Source organism: Gilbertella persicaria (assembly GCF_025201335.1).
Source record: "Gilbertella persicaria strain CBS 190.32 chromosome Unknown B0P05scaffold_1, whole genome shotgun sequence".
In the NCBI taxonomy this organism is placed as follows: domain Eukaryota; kingdom Fungi; phylum Mucoromycota; class Mucoromycetes; order Mucorales; family Choanephoraceae; genus Gilbertella; species Gilbertella persicaria.
The window spans coordinates 475,515-497,138 of record NW_026251962.1 but is presented as its reverse complement, the minus strand read 5'-3'; the positions used below and the strand labels follow the sequence as shown (position 1 = coordinate 497,138).

The 21,624-nt window shown below is 37.5% G+C and overlaps 9 protein-coding genes across 9 annotated transcripts; 2 read left to right on the top strand and 7 right to left on the bottom strand.

The window, feature by feature from the left end:
• Positions 1-19: 19 nt before the first annotated feature.
• On the bottom strand, positions 20-1,222 carry B0P05DRAFT_521362 (uncharacterized protein). The gene is made up of 3 exons (XM_051575866.1): positions 917-1,222; positions 640-868; positions 20-613 (listed from the first exon to the last, which is right to left on the bottom strand). Exons 2-3 carry the CDS (start codon positions 744-746, stop codon positions 193-195), a joined length of 528 nt encoding a protein of 175 aa, XP_051439754.1. The 5' UTR covers positions 747-868; positions 917-1,222; the 3' UTR covers positions 20-192.
• On the bottom strand, positions 790-1,284 carry B0P05DRAFT_460707 (transcription regulator HTH, apses-type DNA-binding domain-containing protein; the record flags this gene model as incomplete). Its single annotated transcript, XM_051574025.1, has 4 exons — positions 790-868; positions 917-1,049; positions 1,100-1,150; positions 1,200-1,284. Coding segments are annotated over 4 exons (348 nt in total), but the record flags the coding sequence as incomplete, so codon positions are not given.
• Positions 1,285-1,736: 452 nt separating this feature from the next.
• Positions 1,737-2,626, bottom strand: B0P05DRAFT_521358 (uncharacterized protein). The gene is made up of 3 exons (XM_051575865.1): positions 2,269-2,626; positions 2,181-2,233; positions 1,737-2,129 (listed from the first exon to the last, which is right to left on the bottom strand). The coding sequence occupies exons 1-3, from the start codon at positions 2,609-2,611 to the stop codon at positions 1,797-1,799; spliced, it is 729 nt and encodes a 242-aa protein (XP_051439752.1). The 5' UTR covers positions 2,612-2,626; the 3' UTR covers positions 1,737-1,796.
• An 88-nt stretch (positions 2,627-2,714) lies between these two features.
• B0P05DRAFT_593115 (ELMO/CED-12 family-domain-containing protein) lies at positions 2,715-3,940 on the top strand (the record flags this gene model as incomplete). The annotated part of the gene is made up of 2 exons (XM_051583038.1): positions 2,715-3,198; positions 3,242-3,940. Coding segments are annotated over 2 exons (967 nt in total), but the record flags the coding sequence as incomplete, so codon positions are not given.
• Positions 3,769-5,679, bottom strand: B0P05DRAFT_521354 (uncharacterized protein). Its single transcript, XM_051575864.1, has 4 exons — positions 4,795-5,679; positions 4,527-4,742; positions 4,300-4,473; positions 3,769-4,252 (listed from the first exon to the last, which is right to left on the bottom strand). Exons 1-4 carry the CDS (start codon positions 5,661-5,663, stop codon positions 3,901-3,903), a joined length of 1,611 nt encoding a protein of 536 aa, XP_051439750.1. The 5' UTR covers positions 5,664-5,679; the 3' UTR covers positions 3,769-3,900.
• Positions 5,680-8,257, bottom strand: B0P05DRAFT_521347 (Sec1-like protein). The gene is made up of 11 exons (XM_051575863.1): positions 8,117-8,257; positions 7,989-8,069; positions 7,832-7,943; positions 7,579-7,787; positions 7,430-7,534; positions 6,963-7,385; positions 6,828-6,918; positions 6,710-6,784; positions 6,492-6,658; positions 5,894-6,437; positions 5,680-5,847 (listed from the first exon to the last, which is right to left on the bottom strand). Exons 1-11 carry the CDS (start codon positions 8,210-8,212, stop codon positions 5,771-5,773), a joined length of 1,980 nt encoding a protein of 659 aa, XP_051439749.1. The 5' UTR covers positions 8,213-8,257; the 3' UTR covers positions 5,680-5,770.
• Positions 8,258-9,624: 1,367 nt separating this feature from the next.
• B0P05DRAFT_460581 (HSP20-like chaperone) lies at positions 9,625-10,353 on the top strand (the record flags this gene model as incomplete). Its single annotated transcript, XM_051574018.1, has 4 exons — positions 9,625-9,734; positions 9,787-9,919; positions 9,965-10,180; positions 10,225-10,353. 4 exons carry the CDS (start codon positions 9,625-9,627, stop codon positions 10,351-10,353), a joined length of 588 nt encoding a protein of 195 aa, XP_051439748.1.
• A 3-nt stretch (positions 10,354-10,356) lies between these two features.
• B0P05DRAFT_567672 (uncharacterized protein) lies at positions 10,357-13,889 on the bottom strand (the record flags this gene model as incomplete). The annotated part of the gene is made up of 5 exons (XM_051581149.1): positions 10,357-10,380; positions 10,430-12,867; positions 12,922-13,177; positions 13,233-13,507; positions 13,574-13,889. 5 exons carry the CDS (start codon positions 13,887-13,889, stop codon positions 10,357-10,359), a joined length of 3,309 nt encoding a protein of 1,102 aa, XP_051439747.1.
• A 1,187-nt stretch (positions 13,890-15,076) lies between these two features.
• Positions 15,077-20,704, bottom strand: B0P05DRAFT_501835 (uncharacterized protein). Its single transcript, XM_051575460.1, has 7 exons — positions 20,377-20,704; positions 20,206-20,316; positions 19,483-20,161; positions 16,133-19,429; positions 16,000-16,086; positions 15,845-15,955; positions 15,077-15,792 (listed from the first exon to the last, which is right to left on the bottom strand). Exons 1-7 carry the CDS (start codon positions 20,499-20,501, stop codon positions 15,232-15,234), a joined length of 4,971 nt encoding a protein of 1,656 aa, XP_051439746.1. The 5' UTR covers positions 20,502-20,704; the 3' UTR covers positions 15,077-15,231.
• Between the last annotated feature and the right edge of the window lie 920 nt (positions 20,705-21,624).

The window sequence follows — 21,624 nt, the reverse complement described above, 5'->3', positions numbered from 1 at the left end:
CTCTCTCGATAAAGTTTAATTTATACATGTAAAAAACTATTTGTTTATTTTGAAAGTTAAAAAAAGAGGGGGGCATAGGATGGTATTACAAAGAAAAAAAAATTGATGCTAAAGAGAATAATTTAAAAAAGAAATAACGTTGCGCGCGCGAAACACGTATGGTATGGATTTTGTGAAATAAATAAATAAAGTCTAATCCCAACAAATGGTAAATTCCTGATGACCTACAATCACTTTGGATGGGATCACAGAGGATTCAAAAGGTCGAAAAGGTCTTGCTCCATCATCTTGTGAGAGCCTTTGTAATAAAATAGTAGCACTAATGGTATCAATGATATCCTGAGCAACATGAGCAGATGGTTTTTGAATCGAAGGAAGTGTGTATTCATGAGAAGGAGGTGCTTGCTGAATTGGTGGTAATAAGGGACCTTCGTTTGACCAGCTGTTGTTGTCTGGTGGATATGTCTGGATCACTCGGAATGTCGGAGAAGGCGTGGGTGAATCAAGAGAAGATAATGAGGAAGCATCCGAAAGTGTCATCATATCATCAAACTCATCCGAGCTTTCATCCTTGTTGAGCAAACGATTGACCGACATACTGGTGGAAATCTTGCTGCGTTTTCTTTTTTTGATGGGTACAGAGCTGGATCGCATGGTTTTGCGGCCTTTGGCATAAGGCTTTTGACGCATGGTTGTGTTACTCTTTTTCTGAACTTTGGATTTGGGGTGCAATAAGAGACAACCATAGTCTTGATGATCGGGTGAAAGTGCTTCTAATGGGAACTTGGGGCCAAACATAGGCACCAATTCTTTTCGGATATGCCAGGCAGTGCGTTTACAGAGTAAGTGGGCATAGTCATAAGGAATCCTTTATTGAGTGGTCAGTATATACTTCTTATATGAAATAAAAGCCTACCATGTGCCTTGGATTCGAAGGAATCCTCCTCTGATCTTTTTTGTACCCAATTCAGGATTTGAATCGACCATTTTGACAATGTCAGATTTTGAATTACCAAGTGCCTTCCAGATACCAGTGAAATGCACGTATCCTTTTAAACGAGTGTTATTTTATTGCACATACACAGATCAATATGCATACCAGTTTCTCTATCCCACATAATGGGCGTATTGTTGATAACATATTCATAGACTAAGAGATATAAGTCTTTGGTTCAATCATCCTATTTATTTCTCTTTACCTGGAATGTAGCCTCGAGGATCAAGTGAGGTCGAGTAATGATCTTTAGAGATAGTAAAGTTGTCCGTATGAAAGGGACGATACATAAGGCTATCATTGTCGGATAGATTTTTCTTGTTTTCGATCATAATAGAGAAGAAAAAGAAAGAAAATAATGTTATATGCCAAAGCGAAGTTTATATAGAGTTCTTCCGAAAAGAAAAATAAGGGGGTGGGGAAAATTGAGGGGCTTATTTTCTCTCTTTCTTTTGATTGTATTCAAGTGTAATTTTCTACTTTTTTTTTGAAGAAATATATATATATTTTTTATGTCTCTACTATGCTCTTATAGTTGAATACAATGAAAAGAAAAAGTGTCTCGAAACAAAAAGACTAGTAAAAAAAAGGAGAAGTATATGTTTGTTTTTATATCATCTCGAAAAAAAAAGGGGGGGGGCAAGTCATTTATTATTCTTTTTGTTAGTAAAAATGAATATAACCTTTTTGAAATTGGTCTTGTTTTTATGCATTATCTTGTTTGTTTTTACTCAAGAATTTTGAGCATATCACATCATTTTATTTTAATAAATGCACAAGTTAATTTGTCCAAAAAAATATCTTATTTCTTTTTCTTTCGTTTGTTCATAAAGTACCACCGTTTTTTAGAAGAAGACGCAGTAGTGGTCTTATTTTTCGTAGTTTTTCGTTTTCGTTTTGTAGGTTCTTTTTGTTTGAATTGTTCAAAGAATGGATTAAAGAGTGCATTATCTCGGTTTTCTTTAATGTTTGTAAAGCCTTCTAATGGTGATAAATAACCGTCGTCCTCTTCTTCAGGTAATGGATCATGTGTGTTGTCAGGATTGACAAGGTCAATCACACTGCAGTCCGAGTCTGATATGAGTGTCAATTCTTGATTTGAATTGTCTGGTTCGAGTCTTTGATCATCAAATAACTATATATAATAAGTAACACAATAACTATCGTTGCATGAAATCGCACGTACTCCTTCTACTTGTTCATCCTCATCGTCGTCGATCAAAATGGCACTGTTTCGATCTTTTTTTCTTCAGACATAGAGTTCTCTTCTTCACTGTCTGGTTCATTTAAAAAGGCAGACAAGTCTGGTATCTCTAATAAAGGGCCTTGATTCACTGGTTCTTGCTTTATCTTCTTTGTTTTTTTTACAGGTTGTGGTCTACTAGAGACAGTTTGAAATAAATCATTTTCATCCTCTTCAATATGCTGTACTAGTCTCTTTTTCTTGTTACTGATCCGAGAAAACTGCTCTAGTAGTCTCTTTTGTTCTTTCACTTGTTCTTTTTTGCTTAATTCTATAGCTCGCTGAAGTTCCCTTTCTTCTTGATCGTCTTTAGTTGACTTATTTCTAATATTCTGGAATATTTCTTTTAATGTCTGAGGTTTCTTTTTCACCATACCAAAAGGAAAAAAGAAGAAACAAAAAAAAAGTTGCATACACACACTAGTAGTTTGAAAACTAGTCATATTCAATAGCCGCAGCTCATTTGCTTCTTTTCTTTATGAATTGGATAATTCTCTTATTAAATAGAATATACCATACACCTTTATTACTATCCATTTATAGAGTAGTTAAGTGTATTGTGCGCTTATCCACAGGCACAACAGAACTCTATCGTCTATGTAACGCTACTATCATAACACAACAACAGCTTGAAAACGAAGGCACAGACGAAAAACTCGACGTACAAGATATACGCGTGCCAAGCAATATTATCTGCCGCATTGATCAGTCTATTTATTATTCCAAGCAACTTCAACAGGAGAAATATCAGCTTGGAATTACTGATTGTTCTGTGGAGAGCATTTTAGAGAGAATAGTGTACAAGAAAGCGTTTCCTTCAACAAGAGTACCAGCTGCTTATGTACTCAAATACAGTTTAATTCAGATCTACCAATCGAATCAAGTCTTGAGTACTGTAGAACAGCATGTCCGAACAAGATATGATCCAGACAACAAAGCCCATGAGGCACAACTACTTTTGGCAAGTATGTATAGCTGTGCTGTCTTTACTCATACTCCATTAGTTGTGGTCAAAGATGAAACCTGATACTCCAGTCGAAAGAAAATCTAAACAATGGGTAGAGATTGGTTTTCAGGGCAGTGATCCAGCCACGGATTTTAGAGGCATGGGCATCCAAGGTTTGAATGACCTTGTTTATTTTGTAGAACACTATCCGACACATGCACACTCTGTACTACAACATGCTTCACACCCTACTTACTGGTACCCTTATGCTATTGTGGGTATCAATATCACTAAATTCGCTTATCAATTACTGGAGTCTAAACAGCTACAATCGTACCTTTATCAATACGGTACCACGTTGGATATATTTCAAGAGTTTTATTGTTACTTGTTTTACCACTTCAATCAATTCTGGATATCACATGAACCAAAACCGACAGTCATGGATTTTGAAGCCAAATTCATTGAATTCAAGGCACATATTACGAAGGATTTGATGCAGAAAAAAGTCATGCCTTTTGCTAGTTTTATTCATAATTAAAATGTTGATGTATAATACAAGTGTATTTTTTTTAGGAGAGAGAGAGAGAAAGAAAAAAAAAGAGGTCTTAAGAATATGTCGAGTAAATAAATGGGTTCATAAATTGTGAATATATATATATATATATATATAATAGTAAAGGTAAATGCAGAATGATCATAATGCAAGCTTAAATGTTAGTAATAATTGTTGGACATCACATCACTTGAGTTTGCAAATGATGTTGGCTGGTATCCTGTAAATGTCCCATCATCCGTATCAAAATTGTCTGTAAATCCTATATTAATACTGCTGTCATTAGTCGAAAACATAGGTGGAAATGAATCAGAAACTAGCGTGTCATTGGATGATGGTAATGATAATGGTAGTGATACTACTGGAGGTGGTGGAGGTGTTGGATCAGTTTTTGATTTCTTGCTATTCTTTCTTCCTGTATTGGTTGCATTGACACTGCTCTCATATCGCTGTCTCTTTTTAATGATGTCTGTTTTCATTGATAAAGGTCGACGTTCATGATGCAGTTTTAGACTATCCTTATTTAGCTATCTCTTCGCACTTGACAAATAAATACTCACTATAGACCACACGCGTTACACAATGGAGCCCCTTCATCATCTCTTCTCCATAAGGGTGTTGTTGTTGTTGAGCAATTGCTACACACAAGTTGAGATGTCTCATCATCCCGGGCTTCTTTTCTTGCATTATGGGGCTTCAGTGTCTTGGGTCTTGGTGCATTATGTAATTTTTGGCTATAATAGATAAGGAAAATTGAATGGTTGAACCCTGATTTTTTGTTACTTACTATAATCCACATGCATTACATAATAGTTCGTCTTCGGCTGATCTTCGCCAAAGAGGCGTACTTGTGGCCCCACAATTTGTACATATAGGTTTAGTTTGACTGTCTATATTGGATACACATGATGCTATTGACCGTTTAGGTTTCTCAAGTAAAGTTGATGGCGCTGGTGGTGAATTTGGTGCTGAAGCCGAGATCCGTTTTTGTTCAAAACCATGTCTATAAAGGCAAAATATAAATCAATATATGCCTACAAAGCACAAAAACTTACATGTGTGACCCTAATGCACGGTTTGCTTCGTCTACTACCATGTTATTGACCTGCACAGAAGCATTACTGCCTGCAGTAGAAGCACTCGAAGAAGCAGACATGGGTGGTGTTTGATGAAACGACTGAGCTGAATTTAGTCCTATATTGCCCAATATTTTGTTGCGCAGTGTAGCTGTCGGTGGTGGTGGCATGCTTGAACCTGAAACATACATGGCATCACCCGCTTCATTTTGTGACGTTTGTTGCTCAAAACCAGATAATAGAATCGGACTGGTATTTATACTCTTATCATGAATCGTAGTTTGTTGCTGTTGTTGCTGTTGTTGCTGTAATGGAGGTGTTTCCGTATTAGATTGTGAAGGTGAATAGTATGGATTTGTAGGTGAGGGAATACCAAAATCCCAACCATCAGCCATATCCATGTTTGCTGTAGACATATCGAAACCAGTGTTAAAAGCATTGAAGAGATCGTCTAATTCGATATTCTGTTGTTGCTGTTGTTGTGGGAATTGGGGCAAAAAGTTGTTTTGTGGTGCGTTATTATAGAACGAGTTTTGGAAAGATTGAATAGGAATATTGTCCAAGGGGTAAACCTGTTGTTCGTCAATAGGTTCGTCCTTAATAGTAATTGGTACGAGAGAGCACTGGCTACTGAGCTTTCTCGCTGTATTGATCGAAAGTTTTTTGAAACCTTCTTGCTGCCGAAACCATAGACGCCAGGACAAATTCTCAAGACGAGAACCATGTTCAAGCGAGTCTCTGACTTTGGTACAAACTTTCCATGCTCTTGAAAGATCTTCCTCTGAATCAAGTGACGAAAATGGAGAAAAAGTCTTATTTCCCTTGATTTTCAACACAATAGGTGCCATATTAATTTGTGTGGAAGAAAAAAGAAAAGAAATAAAAAAATACAGAATCATCAAAATTTTATTCGGCAGTTCTAGTACCGATAGCCAATCAAAAAGGGCTCGTGCGTTTAATTATTCTGAAGAATAGGTGATAAAAATGAGTTGCCATTCAACATTTGAGTGGTAGCGACAAGATAATCTCGACCTATGTGTAAAATATTAGTTTGAGTTTGTATGTTTTTTTGTATTACCTTCGTCATGTTGTGCCAAAAAACGAACAGCTGATACCTCAGTATGTGTGCAGCCACCCAAGAAAAAAATGATAGTTGTCTTACCATGCTGAAGTCCATGGCGTTTGGCTTTTGCCATAGCCACGTTAGTTTCAGCTCCATATTCCACTGTCTGTTTAATATCAAACGATTGTCCTGGTAATAATTTTAAAATATCTTCTGAACCCCGCCATCCACCTTGCGTTTTTTCTTCGCGAATAAAATTAGCTGTGCTATTGCCTACATAGGAAAACAAACTAGCAGCGCTGGTACCTGCCGACTGAATTGTGGCCTGACCTAGCTTTTGCATAGCAGCTTGGACGAGTCGAATGCTGAGGGGTGCATATCCCGAATAAACATAAGATATGTCATTTGGATGGAGCTCATCGACATCATCCACAATCAACTTAAGTAGTCGCCTGCATTGTGCAAACGTGCTGCGGGAAGCGGCTGAATTTGTTCTTTTGGTCCAAAGCCTGAGTTTTTCCAGTTTGTGTAACGTCTCAATATGCTCATAACCATAAGCCTAATGTTATGTAAATAAAATGACCTCATTCGAGTTGACCCTTCCGTTGCTTACCTGAACAATTTCCCTTTGGAAATGATCAAACACTTTTTGCTTAAGTCCACCTTGAGCTAATGACATCAAACAAAGCAATCTAAGAACTTGGACTAATGGCTTCTGCTTATTGATCATTTCCTCAATATAGTCTGGTTCTCGGTTGCCATCAATGCCCGCAACAACGTCTATCCGTAAAGGAAAAAAAAGTCAGGCAATTTATCAGAGTGTAACCTTACTTTGTTGGACTTCAAGGACTTTGTTAAATTCGTCTGTGACTGTATAGCCGATGATTTCCTCAGCAATACCCGTGTCTAGTTTATATTAGTCTTGTTTTATCATATATAAACCACATACGAATCTTGAGAGACTGATGTTCTTGTTGAAGTTCATTTAATCGGCCTACAAAATCACGAATTTGAGCCACTGTTTTGGCATTATGGCGTTCCTAAATTGATGAATATCTGTTCTATCTTTTGATACAACACTTACTTCATAATTCTCGTTGATTCGTTTAGCAATCTTGTTCAACATTCCGCCTACAACAGCAAAGTTTTGATCTCTTAATTGACTGAATAACTTGTCAGATGAGTTCAAGACATATTTCTTCTTCTTGATGGGTTGTGTAGGTGTAGGTGGTGCAGTAGATGGCTGTGGTGACTTGGGTGTCTGAGCAGGATTTACAAGAGCAGCATCTAGTTCAACAAAACAGTGCTTGATGCCCATAGTCTCATCAATCAGACCTTCATATGTCAACTCAGTACATAGAGGTGTGACAAGATCTACATTTCTGTCAATAATAATGAATTGATCAATGTGGTTCGAGATTGTGTTTAATAAGGAAGGTGTCTTTGTTACTGTGTTATCTATCACTGCTTGCTCTTTCCTCATACGTAACAACATATCTGCTAATTGCTGTCATAAAAGATGAATATAATGACGTGTATTTTATGTCTTACTTTGGCTGCATCTCCTTTACCCATGATACGAGGGAATAGACCATAGATGGATTGAAGACGCATAAGTGCTTTTGCTGCATAATAGATAGATGTTTGATCTCCGTCCTATTGTATAGATCAATAAAGAAAACAAATGTTTATGTCCATACCAGATAGATCTCTTTCCATGTAGACGTATCTAATTCCATTGAGATCAAATCGTCTTCATAAGGTATCCAATCCATTGCATAATCGCCAATAGTAATATCGCCCTTTACGCCTTCCTCTTCTAATACACGCTCACATACCATTGTACGTTGAGGCACAAAAAATAACCAACATTCTACTTTAGATGTTTTGGAGAAATGCTTAATGTGGTCTATTTATTGTTAGAAAAAGACGCTGTTTGTTTCACATACTTACTAGCGATATAACGCATGTATTTCAATTTGGGTCGACAAATATAGATTAAACCAGGACATTCTGTTTCAAGTACGTTGGATTCAAGATGATAAATCTTTTCTACACCATGATCCTAAAGAATAGTTAACAAAACAGCCTCGTTTTATAAATTGCATACCTTCAATAATGTGAATTCAGCAATCAGACTTAGAGGACCAGTGATAGTAGGGTCGAGAACAAGTCCTTTTTTACCTCGAACCTAATACTATGCATCAACAATTTTAATTTTTTTATTGATAAATCTACTTTGTCAAGGATCTCTGGTAGTTCTTTTCTTGAAAGTTCTCGAAGCTTAGCCAGATTGAGAGGCGTGTTTCCAAGATGAGTGCCAGTACTGCTCATGTTCTCTTAAAAAAAAGGGAGGGGGTTTGTCAGAGAAAAGAAACTGAGCAAGTGAGGTTTTTGTGCGCGTCCTGAGATTTTTTTTTGTTTTCAGTAGCCAATCAGGCTCTTTTTTGAAATATGCAGCTTAATTCTCAAGAAGAATCCTTTATTATGCCTCAGAGCAAAATCAAGTTAAACTTGAGCTTTGATGAAAGGTTCTACACAATCATACCCGATAACATTAAGCCTGTTGATACAGATACACCAATGTTTCTAGGTCTTTCAAGATGCATGGTTCTAGGAGGAACATCCGTATCTGTGTAAATATTTTATATGTACTGGTTAATATCTTTTACTATTTCTCTTCTACCGCCTGCCCTTCGTCATTATCTAATGTAAGTAATAATACAATTATCTTATGCGCTATTTACTTGTTATTTATTTATGTATCTCTTACTCTGCTTAATTTTTAGAACTTGACAGAAGTAGAAATATATGTCTATAAGCATCTGTTATTGGCTATTCAATTCTTTCAGAAGCAAAAAAAGTTTTAAGCGCTAATTCTGCTCGTTTCACTAAGAAAAGGCTCATCGGCGGGCTTTGAATGTAACATATTTTCAAGGTTCGTTCTCAGTTCGTTCTCAGTTCGTTCATGAACTTTCCTGAAATTTTTGAGAAAACATGGTCCAAAAGTGCACAGAAATGAAGAGCTATCAGAACTCTGTAGTGACAAAGTTGGTAGATATTGACAGGGAATATCTTCCGATGCAAAGAAAACAGTATATTTGCTATCAAGTTATTAAGAGAACTCTCAGAAACCTACTTTAATGTTTCTGAGCTATGGCGTACACTTTTTATATTGCTTTTGGAATCCTGACACTTTAAGTGTATTTTCCAAGCTTAGAGAAGCATTCTCTATTAACACATGCCTTAGTAGAATGTTGACGGATCGTCATCAAACTGAGATATGGTGAAAACTAACGAAATCATCGAGGTATGGTAAGCATTTTTTTTGCGAAAATACAACCTTTTCAGAACTTGCAGTATTTCAGCATAAAAATGCTCTTTTATATATGCTTTTGCACAAGACACCCAAAAAAAGAGCATTGGAGCTGGTTTTGAGGTAGTTATGGTCCAAAACCGATTCAGTTTATACGCTCTTCTAGTGATACGCTTTGGAAACATGATTTACTAGGTTAACCAGAGACTTAGATTCCACAAAAAATAGTGCCTCAAGACGTTTATTCGTTTACAAGAAGATCCGTCACCGCTTTCAGTGTCAATGCGAGTATTGTGCAGGCGATCTCAAATACCTGTTCTTAATTCAAATTTTATTGGATTGTTTTGTCCAATCAACTTTTTTTAAAGGTGGAATTTCCATTCAGACATGTCCGTCAAATTTCTTTCTCCTGTTTTCCATAGAAAAAAAAATGTCTGAACCTATTGATAACTTATCACCTGCTGAACGCGCTGCTAAAGAAGAGCAAGAAAGACTTGAAAAGAAGAAGGAAGAAGAAGAACAAGCCCAGTTACCATACACGTAAGTAGGTTGTTATGATAATAATAAAAAAAGATGCTTATTTAGCTATTAGTTGGAAGCAAACTCTTCAAGATGTCGATATCTCGATCCCTGTCCCAAAAGGTACTCGTGCTCGCGATCTTGATATTGTTATCAAAAAAACACAATTCAAAGTTGGACTCAAGGGCAAAGAACCAATTGTCGAAGTATATACATAATGTATATTTTGCTCTATCTAACATGATTGGTAGGGCGAATTATGTCAAGCCATTAAAGTGGACGACAGTACTTGGACCGTAGAAGATCAAAAAGAAGTCTTGGTTCATTTGGAAAAATCAAATCAAATGCAATGGTGGGAGAACGTTGTCAAGGGTGCTCCTAAGATCAATACACAAAAGATTCAACCCGAAAATTCTCAATTGAGTGATTTGGATGGCGAAACAAGAGCCATGGTTGAAAAAATGATGGTAGGAAAACGCGTAAATAGAAATACATACTAATGTTTTATTAGTTTGATCAACGTCAAAAGGCAATGGGAAAGCCTGATAGTGATACATTAAAAAAGGAAGAAATGTTTGCTAAATTTAAGCAGCAACATCCAGAAATGGATTTTAGCAATGCAAAATTCTCTACTGAATAAAGTTTAAGATAAAAAATAAGGGTTTTCCTAAATAACATGTTAGTTTCTGGAAAAAAAAAGAAGACATCATCCTTACTAATAATTGAGAAGCAGATGTGCGTTTGTTGGGATCTCTACTGAGTAATATCTTGATTAATTGTCGGGTATGTGGATTAGGAACAAGCTTGTCAAACTGAGGAATCTCAAGCTCCTTGCTTTCATTCCATCGAAGTCCGTTATTTAATATGGGTGTAGAAGGCGAGGGATGCGATACGAAATGAAGAATTGTTTCATCTTTGATTTTGCTAGGAAATAAGGCCTTTTTGGTCTCAAGTTCATAGATAACACATCCAAGGGACCAAAGATCAACGCTAGCAGTTGCCACGACACCATTTGCACCTTCTAATCCATAAGTAGTAGCTCGAGCCACTTCAGGGGGACAATACCTAGGTGTAATAACACCTACACATTCTTCTCCAATTGTACGGCTCGCCTCAAAATCAATCAGTTTCCATGGTTCTCCTTGGCGATGCATGATGTTACTGGGCTTCAAATCACAGAAAGCAATGCCATTATTGTGGCACCAAAATAAACATTTGAGAATGTCTCGAGCAATTCGGCCGTTGTTTTTGCTATGTTGTTTGTGTCGAATCCAAGTGTTGAGAGTCTCATCTAATCTTTCCATGACTGTAACATACTGTATATCTTTTCTTTCATCGTCGTGAACATGGTGTTGCTCATTGCCTTGTATAGTCAATACTTCCAAAATTTCAACAACACAAGGTGATTTTAGTTTAATGAGCGTACGGCATTCTCGCTCCCAAGCTTCTCTTCGTCCAAATGATTTAATAGCAACAGGCGCTAACTCGTTCTCACCTGCAATAGCAAACAGAATATTGTTGGTAGGACCAGTAATTGGTGGCTTTGCTTTGTCTATCTGATATCTATGAGGCAGTGCTGAAATAAAAGGCGCGAGTTGTATAAAGCCATCTGTTGAATGATTGCTGTTTTCTCGAGTCATACTTTTAACGATAACAGATGAATTATGGCGACTGCTACCTGGGGTATTCTCTAAACTGTTTGTTGGTTGTTGTCCAAGTGAAGCAAGTGCATCCAGTGGACTGACTGTATTATAAATATTGACTTGTGGGTTGCTCTTGTGCATATCGTTAGTGCTTGAGCTGTTGTTTTGACTACTATTCGTTGAAGTGCTTGGTGGAGTGACTGTTTGGGCCATTGGCATATTGAGTGTTGAAGAAGGATATTGTCCTTGCAATGGCTGATTATTGTGATGATGCACAAGTGATATTTGGAAATTAGGAGCATCTTTTGTATCCCATGTTTGCGCTGATGTAGCAGTGCTCAATTGATGTGAGTTGGGTGAGATATACTGGATAGGTGGTGCTGAATAAGGTTGACCAACAGAAAGTGAATCAGTAAAAGTCCAGTTCTCTTCTTGTTCTTCAAAATCAGGCGTTGGAACAGTAGTGTGGGTAAAAATGACACCACTTGTGTTCTTTCTTTTATCATCGGTTGAAGTTGTATTATCAAACTGACTAGCTCCTGTATGATTCATCATACTGCTTGCATTTGTTCCGATACTTCGCAAAACTTCCATAGAAGCACTCATAGGTACTATGTTTTCATCTGGCGTAATGGGTGTTGGAAGGCCAAGATGGTGGTGGACAGGAACCTGCCTTGTGTTTTGTTGTCTTATAGCAGGTATAGAAAATTCGTTGGGTTTCTGTGAAATAATCTCATTCGGCACTTGTCCTTGTTTAATGTACTCAGTTGGTGTTACCAGCAGAACTTTGGAATTGCGGAGAGATTCACGAGGACTACGAGACCCATGAGTAGCAGCCACAGTACCATCATCTATAGGGGTGATGGCTTCTAATACGCCTGTTACGACTCTATCACTATCACCAATTTCAGAAGGTCGAGTATACGAGTTGCGTGGACTGCTTGTGCCTGTCCATGCTTTTGACATGCGATGTGTGCTACGACTGTTGTTATTATTATTATTGATAAAGTAGCCACCATGGTGGGCAGGCCGTCTATGCTCGTTATCGTTATCATCATCATCGTCATTTGTGTTGTAAAAACCATCAGGATTATAGTAAAAAGGATTATCTTTTTTCGCTCTTGTTGCTTTGTATTCGTCAGAAAATTCTTCGCCAATGACAACCATGGCATCCTTGTCTTGTTGTTGCTGGCGTCTCTTCTTTCTGATGAACAAGAAGGCAATAATAGCTGCAATCAATATTAATCCTAACGCACTACCAACAGCTGCACCTGCAATGGCACCTGCGCTGAGCTTATTTGTTGCTTGTTGCTCATTGCCAGTTGGATCGTTGGACGTAGTGCTGTTAATATTGGGCAGAGCGTCATGAGGGTACCCGGTTGTAGCAATTCGTGTCCAACCCCAATTCACGTAATCAAGTACATACATATTAGAGTCATTAGAAGCGCTTAGGCCCCAACCACCAAATATATATATCTTTTTGTTTGGTTTATCTAATACAGCAGAATGCCCTAAACAAAAAAGATCAGCAATCGACAGCATATAACATAAAACACGATACTTACCCATTCTTGAATTAGGTCCTTGAGTTTGGTTTGCCATTGTAATTCTTTGCCATGTCATGGTAGGATAAGAAGTAGCATTCAGAACCCAGACATCTGTATCTGCCGGTTGATTAGTGCCACCGCCGTAAACAATCATCAAATCATCCAAGCAATTAGCTGTATGAAGTCTTCTTGCGCCTGGAGCAGAGGCACCAGCAGGAGTCTGAATTCCTTGAACATTCCATACTCTTTTACTAAGGTCATAAAGATTGACAGCCTATTTATACATTGAGCAACATATAAGGCAGTCTTGATTAAATATAAATACTTACATCTGTTACATCAGTCGGATTACCGGTGGGTGTTCCACCAAATGTAACCAAACAGTTGCAAGCTTTCAAATAACAAGTAGAATGATCAGCCAATCCAAGCCCATTAGAGCCAGACGACCATTGATAGCTATTTGCGTCCATCATGGATAAAGCGTTTTGGACAGCATTAGCATTGGCATAGCCATTTTGATCTACAGACAATCCACCATAAGTGTAAATGGTGTTATTGATCGTTAGCATTGAATATCCCACCGTTCGAGCAGACGCTTGGAAATCTGAAACCTCCCCATTGAAGGAAGAAAGAGTTTAGAAAAATTTATCAGTAGGTAACACACACTCACTTGTAGTTGGAAAACTCCATGACCAGCTATTTATATCTAATTTTTGTATTACGCCTGTTGCCGAGCCGCCAGTTGTATTACTAACAAGTGCAATGATCTGACCTTGGCTTGGTAGAGTAGTTGCTTTAAAGTAGATTTGTGGTAGCATAGTATTGCCTGATTGTGTCTGAATAGTAGGATGATACCAGGAGCCATTGCGTATATCCCAGACCCAGACATCGTTGGTGCCCATTACAGAAGTTGTGGGTGATGAGATTGAAATGTCTTGTGAGCCTCCGTAAAGAATGACATATGGATATTGGAAAGCTGTATACATGTATTAGTAAACCTTGACTCTTTCTATAAATAAGGGAAGTACCTGAAGCGTGTCCTGCTCTCCAAGGAACATTAGTTTGTATTATGCCTAGATCCCCAACCAACTGCGATTCTACTATGACTATTGTACAGAAAAAGAACAATAAAAAATATAATATTGAACTTCTTTTCATTGGGTATTTATTATATAATTATTATGCAAATGGCGCAATACTCTTTGACTGAAGAATATGCTTGTATAATACAGTGTTAGTAGATATATATATATATGTACAGAAGAAGAAAAAAGAAAAAGGAAAAGAAAGCAGGAAAAATGAGTATTTCTGTATACATATAGACCAAAGTATTCAAATTCAGACAATGAGAGGGTAATTAAATAAGCTCCTGATTTGCAGTTTATTAAGATTTTTGGAGACAGTTGCAGAATGTTTTTTTTGGAGAAAAACAGGTATGCCTTTTAGACTACTCGCCTTCAACAGCCTAGGCTTTTGAAAAGAGATTCATTCTTAGTATGGAGAGGTATCGAGACGTCAGCTGTTACCTATCAAAGATCCTTTTCTGTCCAAATTAAATGGCAAATATATCGGATTGTCATAATATAGGCCTGTGTTACAAGCAAAGAAGTCATGTCATTTGAAACATTTAGTGCTTTCCAGCTTCTCTTCGTTTGAGTATCCTCCAAAAAAAAAAGTATCTACCACATGAGTTCGAATTCCTTTGCATTTAACTGCAGCCTTTTCAAACATTCCAGCATTGAATACAGGGTTTTAGGTTGTATTCTATACAAAAGTAAATGAAAGAAAAGTAAGCGATGGCTAAGAAAAGGCACTAATGTCTATCATGTTACCTAACTTATTGAAGGTATACTGACAGCTTATACAAGTATGATGCGAAAGGCTATTGCATCGTTTTGCAACTTTTCTTCCTTTCCCCTTGCTCTCCTTTTCTGCATCCCATCGAGCAGTGTTAGTCCAAATTTGAGTCAGATATCAAAAGAAATGATAAGCGAAAGCAACCAAAGGCTTAACTCTTAAGAACCACTAAGGATGAATAGATTGTCATTCTAGCTTGAGCGCGCATAAATCTATAAACACTCTATCCATACTGCTTTTAAAATAGCTGCTATGTTTTGGATTTATACAACATAGATATGTGGTTTAATATGCTCTCCTATTTTCAAGGCCATGGAATGCGAAATACTATTTTATAGAAAGTGTTTTTCTTTATTGTTTTGGTGTATATGTAATAGGATGAAGTGTATTTGTGCGTGTGTATATATGTGTGCATGAAATTGAAATAAAAGCAGTATGTAATGATTGTAAAAGAGGGAAAGAGGAAGTATGTTAGGAAAGCAAGAAGCTATTCTGACCTTCATTCATGGATGTAATTAATCTCTGACGCAGAATTTCTTTGGTTGTATATGCAGGCATCTTGAAATAATTAGCACAGGTCATAACAGAGGGCAAGTAGTCGTCTGCAGTCAAAGGTGCTTCAGGTATCTTTCGAACAACGGTAAATATAGGACGGAGTGCTTTCCACCCGCCAATAGGAAGTCTAGGAGAACCAGTAGTGAATTGAAGAAATTGACGTCGTTCAATATCATTGAAATCAGATAGGATTTCTAAGAGATGTCGAACAGGATCACTGTCCATAGTAAACCCATGATCGGCTCGGATAGTGTCTGCTAAAATGGCATGACTCCAATCTTCTTCTGCTTTACCGAACAAGGAAACTAATTCATTCTCTGTCAATAATTTCAAGTCATCAATAGCAAATAAGCCGTTGAATCCCTCTCTAAATGCTGCGATTTGTTGAGAAATGCCTGAACCAAGAATTGCATCTTGAATCAGATCGATATATTCCTCTACGTTATTGATCGTAACATTAATGTCTGAGCCACCAGTCTAAGAAAAGAATGCAATGAGTCATTGATTCTTGTTCAATCTAATTGTATACCTTTAATTCATAACTGTCATCACCAGGAAGAGTAAAATCCAGACACAAGTCTTCCAATCTAGTATTGTCCACTACAATGTTTCTGACGGCCTTCGCCTTTTCTTCAGGTGACTAAAAAAAATAAGTACCATAGTGTTATATCCATTTCAACAAACCTTAAACAAATCATCATAAATCTCACGTTTTTGTTTGATATAAGATTCCAACATCTTGATAGACTTGGCTAGTTGAGGATCAATTTCCTATAAACAAGATTAAGGATCATCTATCATTAGTCATCTAACACACCTTTAATAGTTCAATACTAGGCTCAGCATTGCCCAATGCTACTTTAAAGAAGGCAGGGCTGAAAGGAATGTCTACAATTCTAAAGTCCAATAAGCCCTTTGCAATAAATTGACCCAAAGCTTTGAATAACTGGATAATCTTCTTTGTTGATCGAGAGCTTGACCTGGGCAATGTCTTGGGGAACAATCCAGCAGAAGCATCGACATAGCCTTCTTCTAACCGATTAGATCCACGCCACATATTCAACGAATGCTTGCTAAATTCCTTTGAAGTGGATGCATAGAATTCCAAAGTAGGACCCATACCGGTTCCTTTTTCTCCCATATACTCAACCTCAAGAACAGTAGGAGAGCTTCCGAAGAGATCCAAGATCTTAATGGCAGATTCAAGCATTTGGTTACGCATAATACGAACCTTTTGTCTTTCCATACGGCCTAAAGTAGGCTGCTCAGAAGTATCTGTACGCGTACCATTCTGGGAATTGTTACGCATTTGAAGACTTTGCCAGCGAGCAATCAGACGAGCATAGCCAAACGATGTGCTTTGAATAAAGAGATATCGAGTTTCAAAGGGAAAAAGGAAAGGGGCTTCACTCATTAACCAATAGATCCAAGAGGGCAAGCATGAGCTTGCGACAATCAAGGGCTCTTCTAATTGTCGATTGGCCTTGGCAGTCAACTTGCGGTTGATGAAGTCCTGTGCGGAGATGCCTTGTGGGTTTTTTGCAATAGCAGGGGACAAAGCCTTGAGAAGTTGAAGAGCATAGTTACAGGTAGAATCATCTTTAAGCTCTTTGGGTTGAATAACATCAGCCAATTGACGAACAACATTTGACTTTTTAGTTTCGTCTTCAGTTGTACTAGAAGCAGGTACCCAGACGCGCTCGTATGTAACAGGATAAGAAGATGCCCAAATATTGCGGCCCAAGTAAGTCGAAGGGCGATTAGCAGAATTCATTTCATACTGATGAACAGCAGCATAAACAGTGGAGTCGTTTGAAACAACAGTACCATTCAATGAGAAGCGGATCTTCCATTCGCCGTCCTTCTTTTCCTTCTTTGAAGAGCTGCTGGTAGCCTTGCCCTTTCTCTCGTTCTCTTCCTCTTCTCCTTCATCCTCTTCTTCTGTTTCGTGCTTCATAACAACAGTTTCGTCCATTTCTGTATCTACTAGATTTTCGTCATTCTCATCCACATCCATACTGTCATTTTCGCCTTCAATAAGTAGATGGTTATGCTCGTCCAATTCAACCTCATTTTCTTCATCATCTGAATGAGAAAGAGCAAAGGAAGCACTGATACGAGCTAACAAATAGTCTTCGAGCACACGGAAAGTAGCAACAGCATGTGTAGACACCATCAATTGTTTGTAACTTGTAGGGATATTATCACTTGTTCCAGTCAGTCTTAAGCGCAATTGTTTAGCAAGCATGCTTGTAGGATTACGAAGACTATCCGTAGAAGAAGATTCTAAAGGTGTTACAACCTCAAATGTTTCAAATCGACTCAGAATATCTTGTAAGCGAACTACTAGCTTCTTGAGTGAATTGTTGCCATCTTGGTCAATATCAGGTTCTTGAATAAATACACGATCAAAACCCTGAGTGCGTGTTTCCAAAGAAGACTTGAACTCTTTTGTTGATGTCAAAAAAGACAACAAGGCTTTCACTAGACCTGAGTTAATCAATTCGAAACTACTGATTCCCATAGCAGAATCATATAAATAAACTGAAAGTTCTTTCAAGGCTTGTTCGCAGGTAGAGTTAGTCGAAGATAAAAGCATGTTGGTAAGCTTGATGATTTCCTTCAAACTGTTGTTGGCTATTCCATCTTCGGCATTAGGTTTGGGGAAATAATGTTCAACAAAGTGCTGTGCTAATTGGATGATATATTTACGAGTAGATCCTCTTCCTATACCCTTTTCGTTTTCAAGATTGTGGTGGTGACGGAGTCTTTGTTGTTGTTGTAAAAAGTGATGGCTGCGCATGATAGCATGAAGATCATGGCCATCAAACAATCGACGACTTGATGAGGAAATACCAGAATGAGATGAGCCAGTGGCTAAACCATTCTTCTTCTTATTACTTGAATCTGTATCGTCCTCACTTTCGTCCTCTTCGTCCTCTTCATCGTCATCGTCCTCTTCTTTCTTTGATTCTAATGTATGTTCGTCACTTTCATCTACTGTAATTGTGGTATCTTCACTGCGTTGTGATGACAATTCTTTTTGCTTTTGTGGAGCTTCTTCTTCGACCAAAGGGAGTTTTGACAAAGATTCAATTTCATGCAGCACACCTTCTCGTTCAAACAAAAAGTGATAAACATCAGGCAGTCTTTGAATCATTAATTCTACCTGATAAAGAGCATCAATGATGAGTACAGGGTGTTCCTGGCGAGTAAGAATGCCAGACAAGAAGCTTGATAAAGGTACATTCTTTAGAACTTTGGAAAGAGTATCTTCTTGTGAATAGAATAGCAATTTGACGAGCGTATGTGTTACTAATTGACGTACGCGCAGATTAACAGTAGAGGCATACATGTCAAGCACAAGAGGAATCAAAATAGTGTCTAAATTGGTCAACACATCAGAATTCTCTCTAAACCATGTCACACGAGGATCAGCAGCATGATCAAGCGAGCGAGTACGGTCCGTAGAGGAGGACTTGAAACGTCTTGAACTAAACATATCATCCTTGGGTAAAGAAGGTAACAAGTCTACAATAATCTTCATGATAGTGGGTACAGAATCACGCCATTTAGAATCAAATACAATATGTTGATTAGTAGTGATTGAGGTAGGAGCAGAATTAGAACCAGTCAAGATTTGATAGAATGCTTCGATAATACCAAGCTTCAGCAGCTCGAAACTAAGCAAAGGTGATGCCTTTGAGATAGAACGAAAGATACGCAATAAATCATTAAACGTGGCTGGGTGTACTGCATTTGGATTGCCAGTGATTGGAATAAGACTAAAGAGAATCTTTAATAAATCCACAGTGAGTGCACGTTCCAAACACTCTCGGTTGTTGCGATAACTTTCTGAAATTCTGACCCAACAGAGACAAGTGAGTTCAACAATAGATCTGTCTGAATAAGTGATAGTGTTCATAAGAATTGGCGTGACTTCCATGACTTGAGAAAAGGATTCTAAATCAATACCACGCATACAATTAGAAGCAGTACGCAATGCTGTACGTTGGGCGTGAATACTGAAAAAGTCAAAGTACATGAGTACTGCGCTAAGGCCATCTTCATGTACAACTGCACGAGGAAGTTGAGCAGAAATTTTTTCAAGTGCCTATGTGTGTTATATTAGTAATTGTTTCGAAAAAAAAAGAAGCCATGGCTTACATAAAGGGCTTGCTCAGCCAAGTCAATATATTGAATAGATTTCAGTTTTTGACATAGAACACGAATGGCACCATGAGAAACAACACTTGTGATAGCAGTTGGCATAGCCTCTAAAAGGTTGGAGATACAGCGACAGGCAAGTAACATGACCTCAGGGTTACCACCGGATAGGCCTTCACTCATGGCTAAGGCAAGCATCATGTCTTCATCCATGTCCCCACCATCTTGTGGGATAAGATCATCTGTACCTTTCATGATACGAACAAGCTCTCTCGCAAAACTATCACTTGAGAAATAACCAGCTAGATTGTCTTCGCTACTAACAGACAATATCTCTGCCAATTCTTGAAGAGCAATCAATTGCATCGTTGGGTCGTCATTAGATTTGAGACTTGATAAAATAGACTTAAATCTTCCAAAATCTGAAGACATGCTACCACCAAACAAACCTTGCATTTGAAGGCCTAATGTTCTTCTTACGCGAGCGATTTCATCCATTTCATCGTCATCATCCTCATCTTCATCATCCTCTTCTGCTTCATCATGTTCTTCTTCATGATCATAGTGCATATCATCCTCATCCTCATCCTCATAATAGCCTTGGTGCTTTTCATGGTTGTAGTCATCCAGAGATTCGTCAATAATATCTTCGTTATTTGTCTTTTTGCTGATTAATTTCCTATAACGAGCTTAGTCATTAGACCATTTAGCTTAACTACTCACTTTTCTTCAGCCTTTTGTTTTCCTTTATTGTTTTCCATCTTTGTTTTCTTACTATTGGATGCTTCTTTTTGCTGTTGCAATTGTTCTTGTTCAAATTTTCGTTTCTGTGATCTAAAAAAAGTATAAGCAAACAAACAAAGTAAAAACTCAGTCAATCCCGCTCTCAATTACCTCGTTGTAGGTTTTGTAGGAGACTCTTTTCTGTTTCTTAAACTGTAGCGGTCTGTAGTTTCGAGATGAGTTTTGGAAGAGTCTTTTCTTGTCTTTCGTTTTAGTTGTCTGGAGTTCTGCTCCATAAGGTGTTGTACGCTTTAATTATTTTTTTTTTCAAATATAACTGATATTGCTTTCTCTCTTTACTTTTTTTTGAGATATATCTATATATCTTTCAAGCTGATTTTTTTTAAGAGACAAAGAAAGAGAAAGAAAAAAAAAAGAAAGGTGTGTAATTAAGAAATCCTGCAAAAGATAAATAGAAAAGAAGAAGAGAAAAAAAAAAGATGCTTTGTTGTTGTTCAGCTGCGAAAATGTGCTATTTCGTGCCCCCCAAAAAGAGTCACGATAGGAGTTTCTGAAGTTATAGGATAAAGCTTGTTTGTCATTACGATGACGAGAACAAAGGCTCGTATTACGCATTCTGGAATCTCAATCTGTATTATAAATCAAACATATCAAGCTGAAGGCAAGTATAGTCATCTTATAAATGAATGGGTTACTTTTTGACATGATCCGACAAGAGAAAGTAAAGCAATGATTGGAGAGCTTAGACTGCTTTTTCCCTAAAATCTGGATTTTTCGGTAAATTCTTACTTGACATGGCATGCAATTTACTTGATTTGGCAGGAACATACACAGGTTGGATGTTCTTTTAACAAGTCACTGTCCCCTCCTTTGAGAAATTTTTACTTTGGAAGAAACACAAACAAACCCTACAAATACCAAATATTTTCTTTTTTTTTTTCTCAAACTACATTATGACTAAGAGATTCTTTGAAGAGATTATACCAGGTTAATGTATACATTTGATGGGATAGAAGTTGTTGCAGACCAATGGCTGGAGAAACATGGATTGCATTAATTTTAGTGTAACACTTTGTGTCTTCCAATTTATCATAGAAAATAGCTGCTTACTTCTTTTCTTTTGGCTCATGAACATACAAAATGATTTTTTTCAAGTTGCCATTGATTATGGTGTGAATTTATGTAGCACTACCAATTTTTTATCTTTTAGTGAATTGAATCAAATAATGTACCTTGCTCAGAATAAGAAAGACAGCTACTGAAATTTCTGACCCTAACTGCTATACAATATTGAATGCTTTTCTAAAACTGCTTCTATCGAATAAATTATTTAAATATATACAAAACTATGCAAAGAGCCTAATAAAAACTCTGTCTTGAATACAATAAAGATTTGGA

Excerpts from the sequence above, each read along its gene's own strand:
- B0P05DRAFT_521362 (XM_051575866.1), bottom strand. The coding sequence starts at position 746 with ATGGTTGTCTCTTATTGCACCCCAAATCCAAAGTTCAGAAAAAGAGTA. Across the intron at positions 614-639 it reads AAACCATGCGATCCAGCTCT|CAAGATTTCCACCAGTATGT; the intron begins GTACCCATCAAA and ends AAGAAAACGCAG.
- B0P05DRAFT_521354 (XM_051575864.1), bottom strand. The coding sequence starts at position 5,663 with ATGGCACCTATTGTGTTGAAAATCAAGGGAAATAAGACTTTTTCTCCA. Across the intron at positions 4,743-4,794 it reads CGTGCATTAGGGTCACACAT|ACATGGTTTTGAACAAAAAC; the intron begins GTAAGTTTTTGT and ends TTGCCTTTATAG. Across the intron at positions 4,474-4,526 it reads TGTAATGCATGTGGATTATA|CCAAAAATTACATAATGCAC; the intron begins GTAAGTAACAAA and ends TATCTATTATAG.
- B0P05DRAFT_521358 (XM_051575865.1), bottom strand. The coding sequence starts at position 2,611 with ATGGTGAAAAAGAAACCTCAGACATTAAAAGAAATATTCCAGAATATT. Across the intron at positions 2,234-2,268 it reads CTTTTTAAATGAACCAGACA|ATCGAAACAGTGCCATTTTG; the intron begins GTGAAGAAGAGA and ends GAAGAAAAAAAG. Across the intron at positions 2,130-2,180 it reads AGGATGAACAAGTAGAAGGA|TTATTTGATGATCAAAGACT; the intron begins GTACGTGCGATT and ends TATTATATATAG.
- B0P05DRAFT_521347 (XM_051575863.1), bottom strand. The coding sequence starts at position 8,212 with ATGAGCAGTACTGGCACTCATCTTGGAAACACGCCTCTCAATCTGGCT. Across the intron at positions 7,788-7,831 it reads ATACATGCGTTATATCGCTA|ACCACATTAAGCATTTCTCC; the intron begins GTAAGTATGTGA and ends AACAATAAATAG. Across the intron at positions 6,438-6,491 it reads TCCAAAGGGAAATTGTTCAG|GCTTATGGTTATGAGCATAT; the intron begins GTAAGCAACGGA and ends ACATAACATTAG.
- B0P05DRAFT_501835 (XM_051575460.1), bottom strand. The coding sequence starts at position 20,501 with ATGGAGCAGAACTCCAGACAACTAAAACGAAAGACAAGAAAAGACTCT. Across the intron at positions 16,087-16,132 it reads CTAGTATTGAACTATTAAAG|GAAATTGATCCTCAACTAGC; the intron begins GTGTGTTAGATG and ends TCTTGTTTATAG. Across the intron at positions 15,793-15,844 it reads ATGACAGTTATGAATTAAAG|ACTGGTGGCTCAGACATTAA; the intron begins GTATACAATTAG and ends TTCTTTTCTTAG.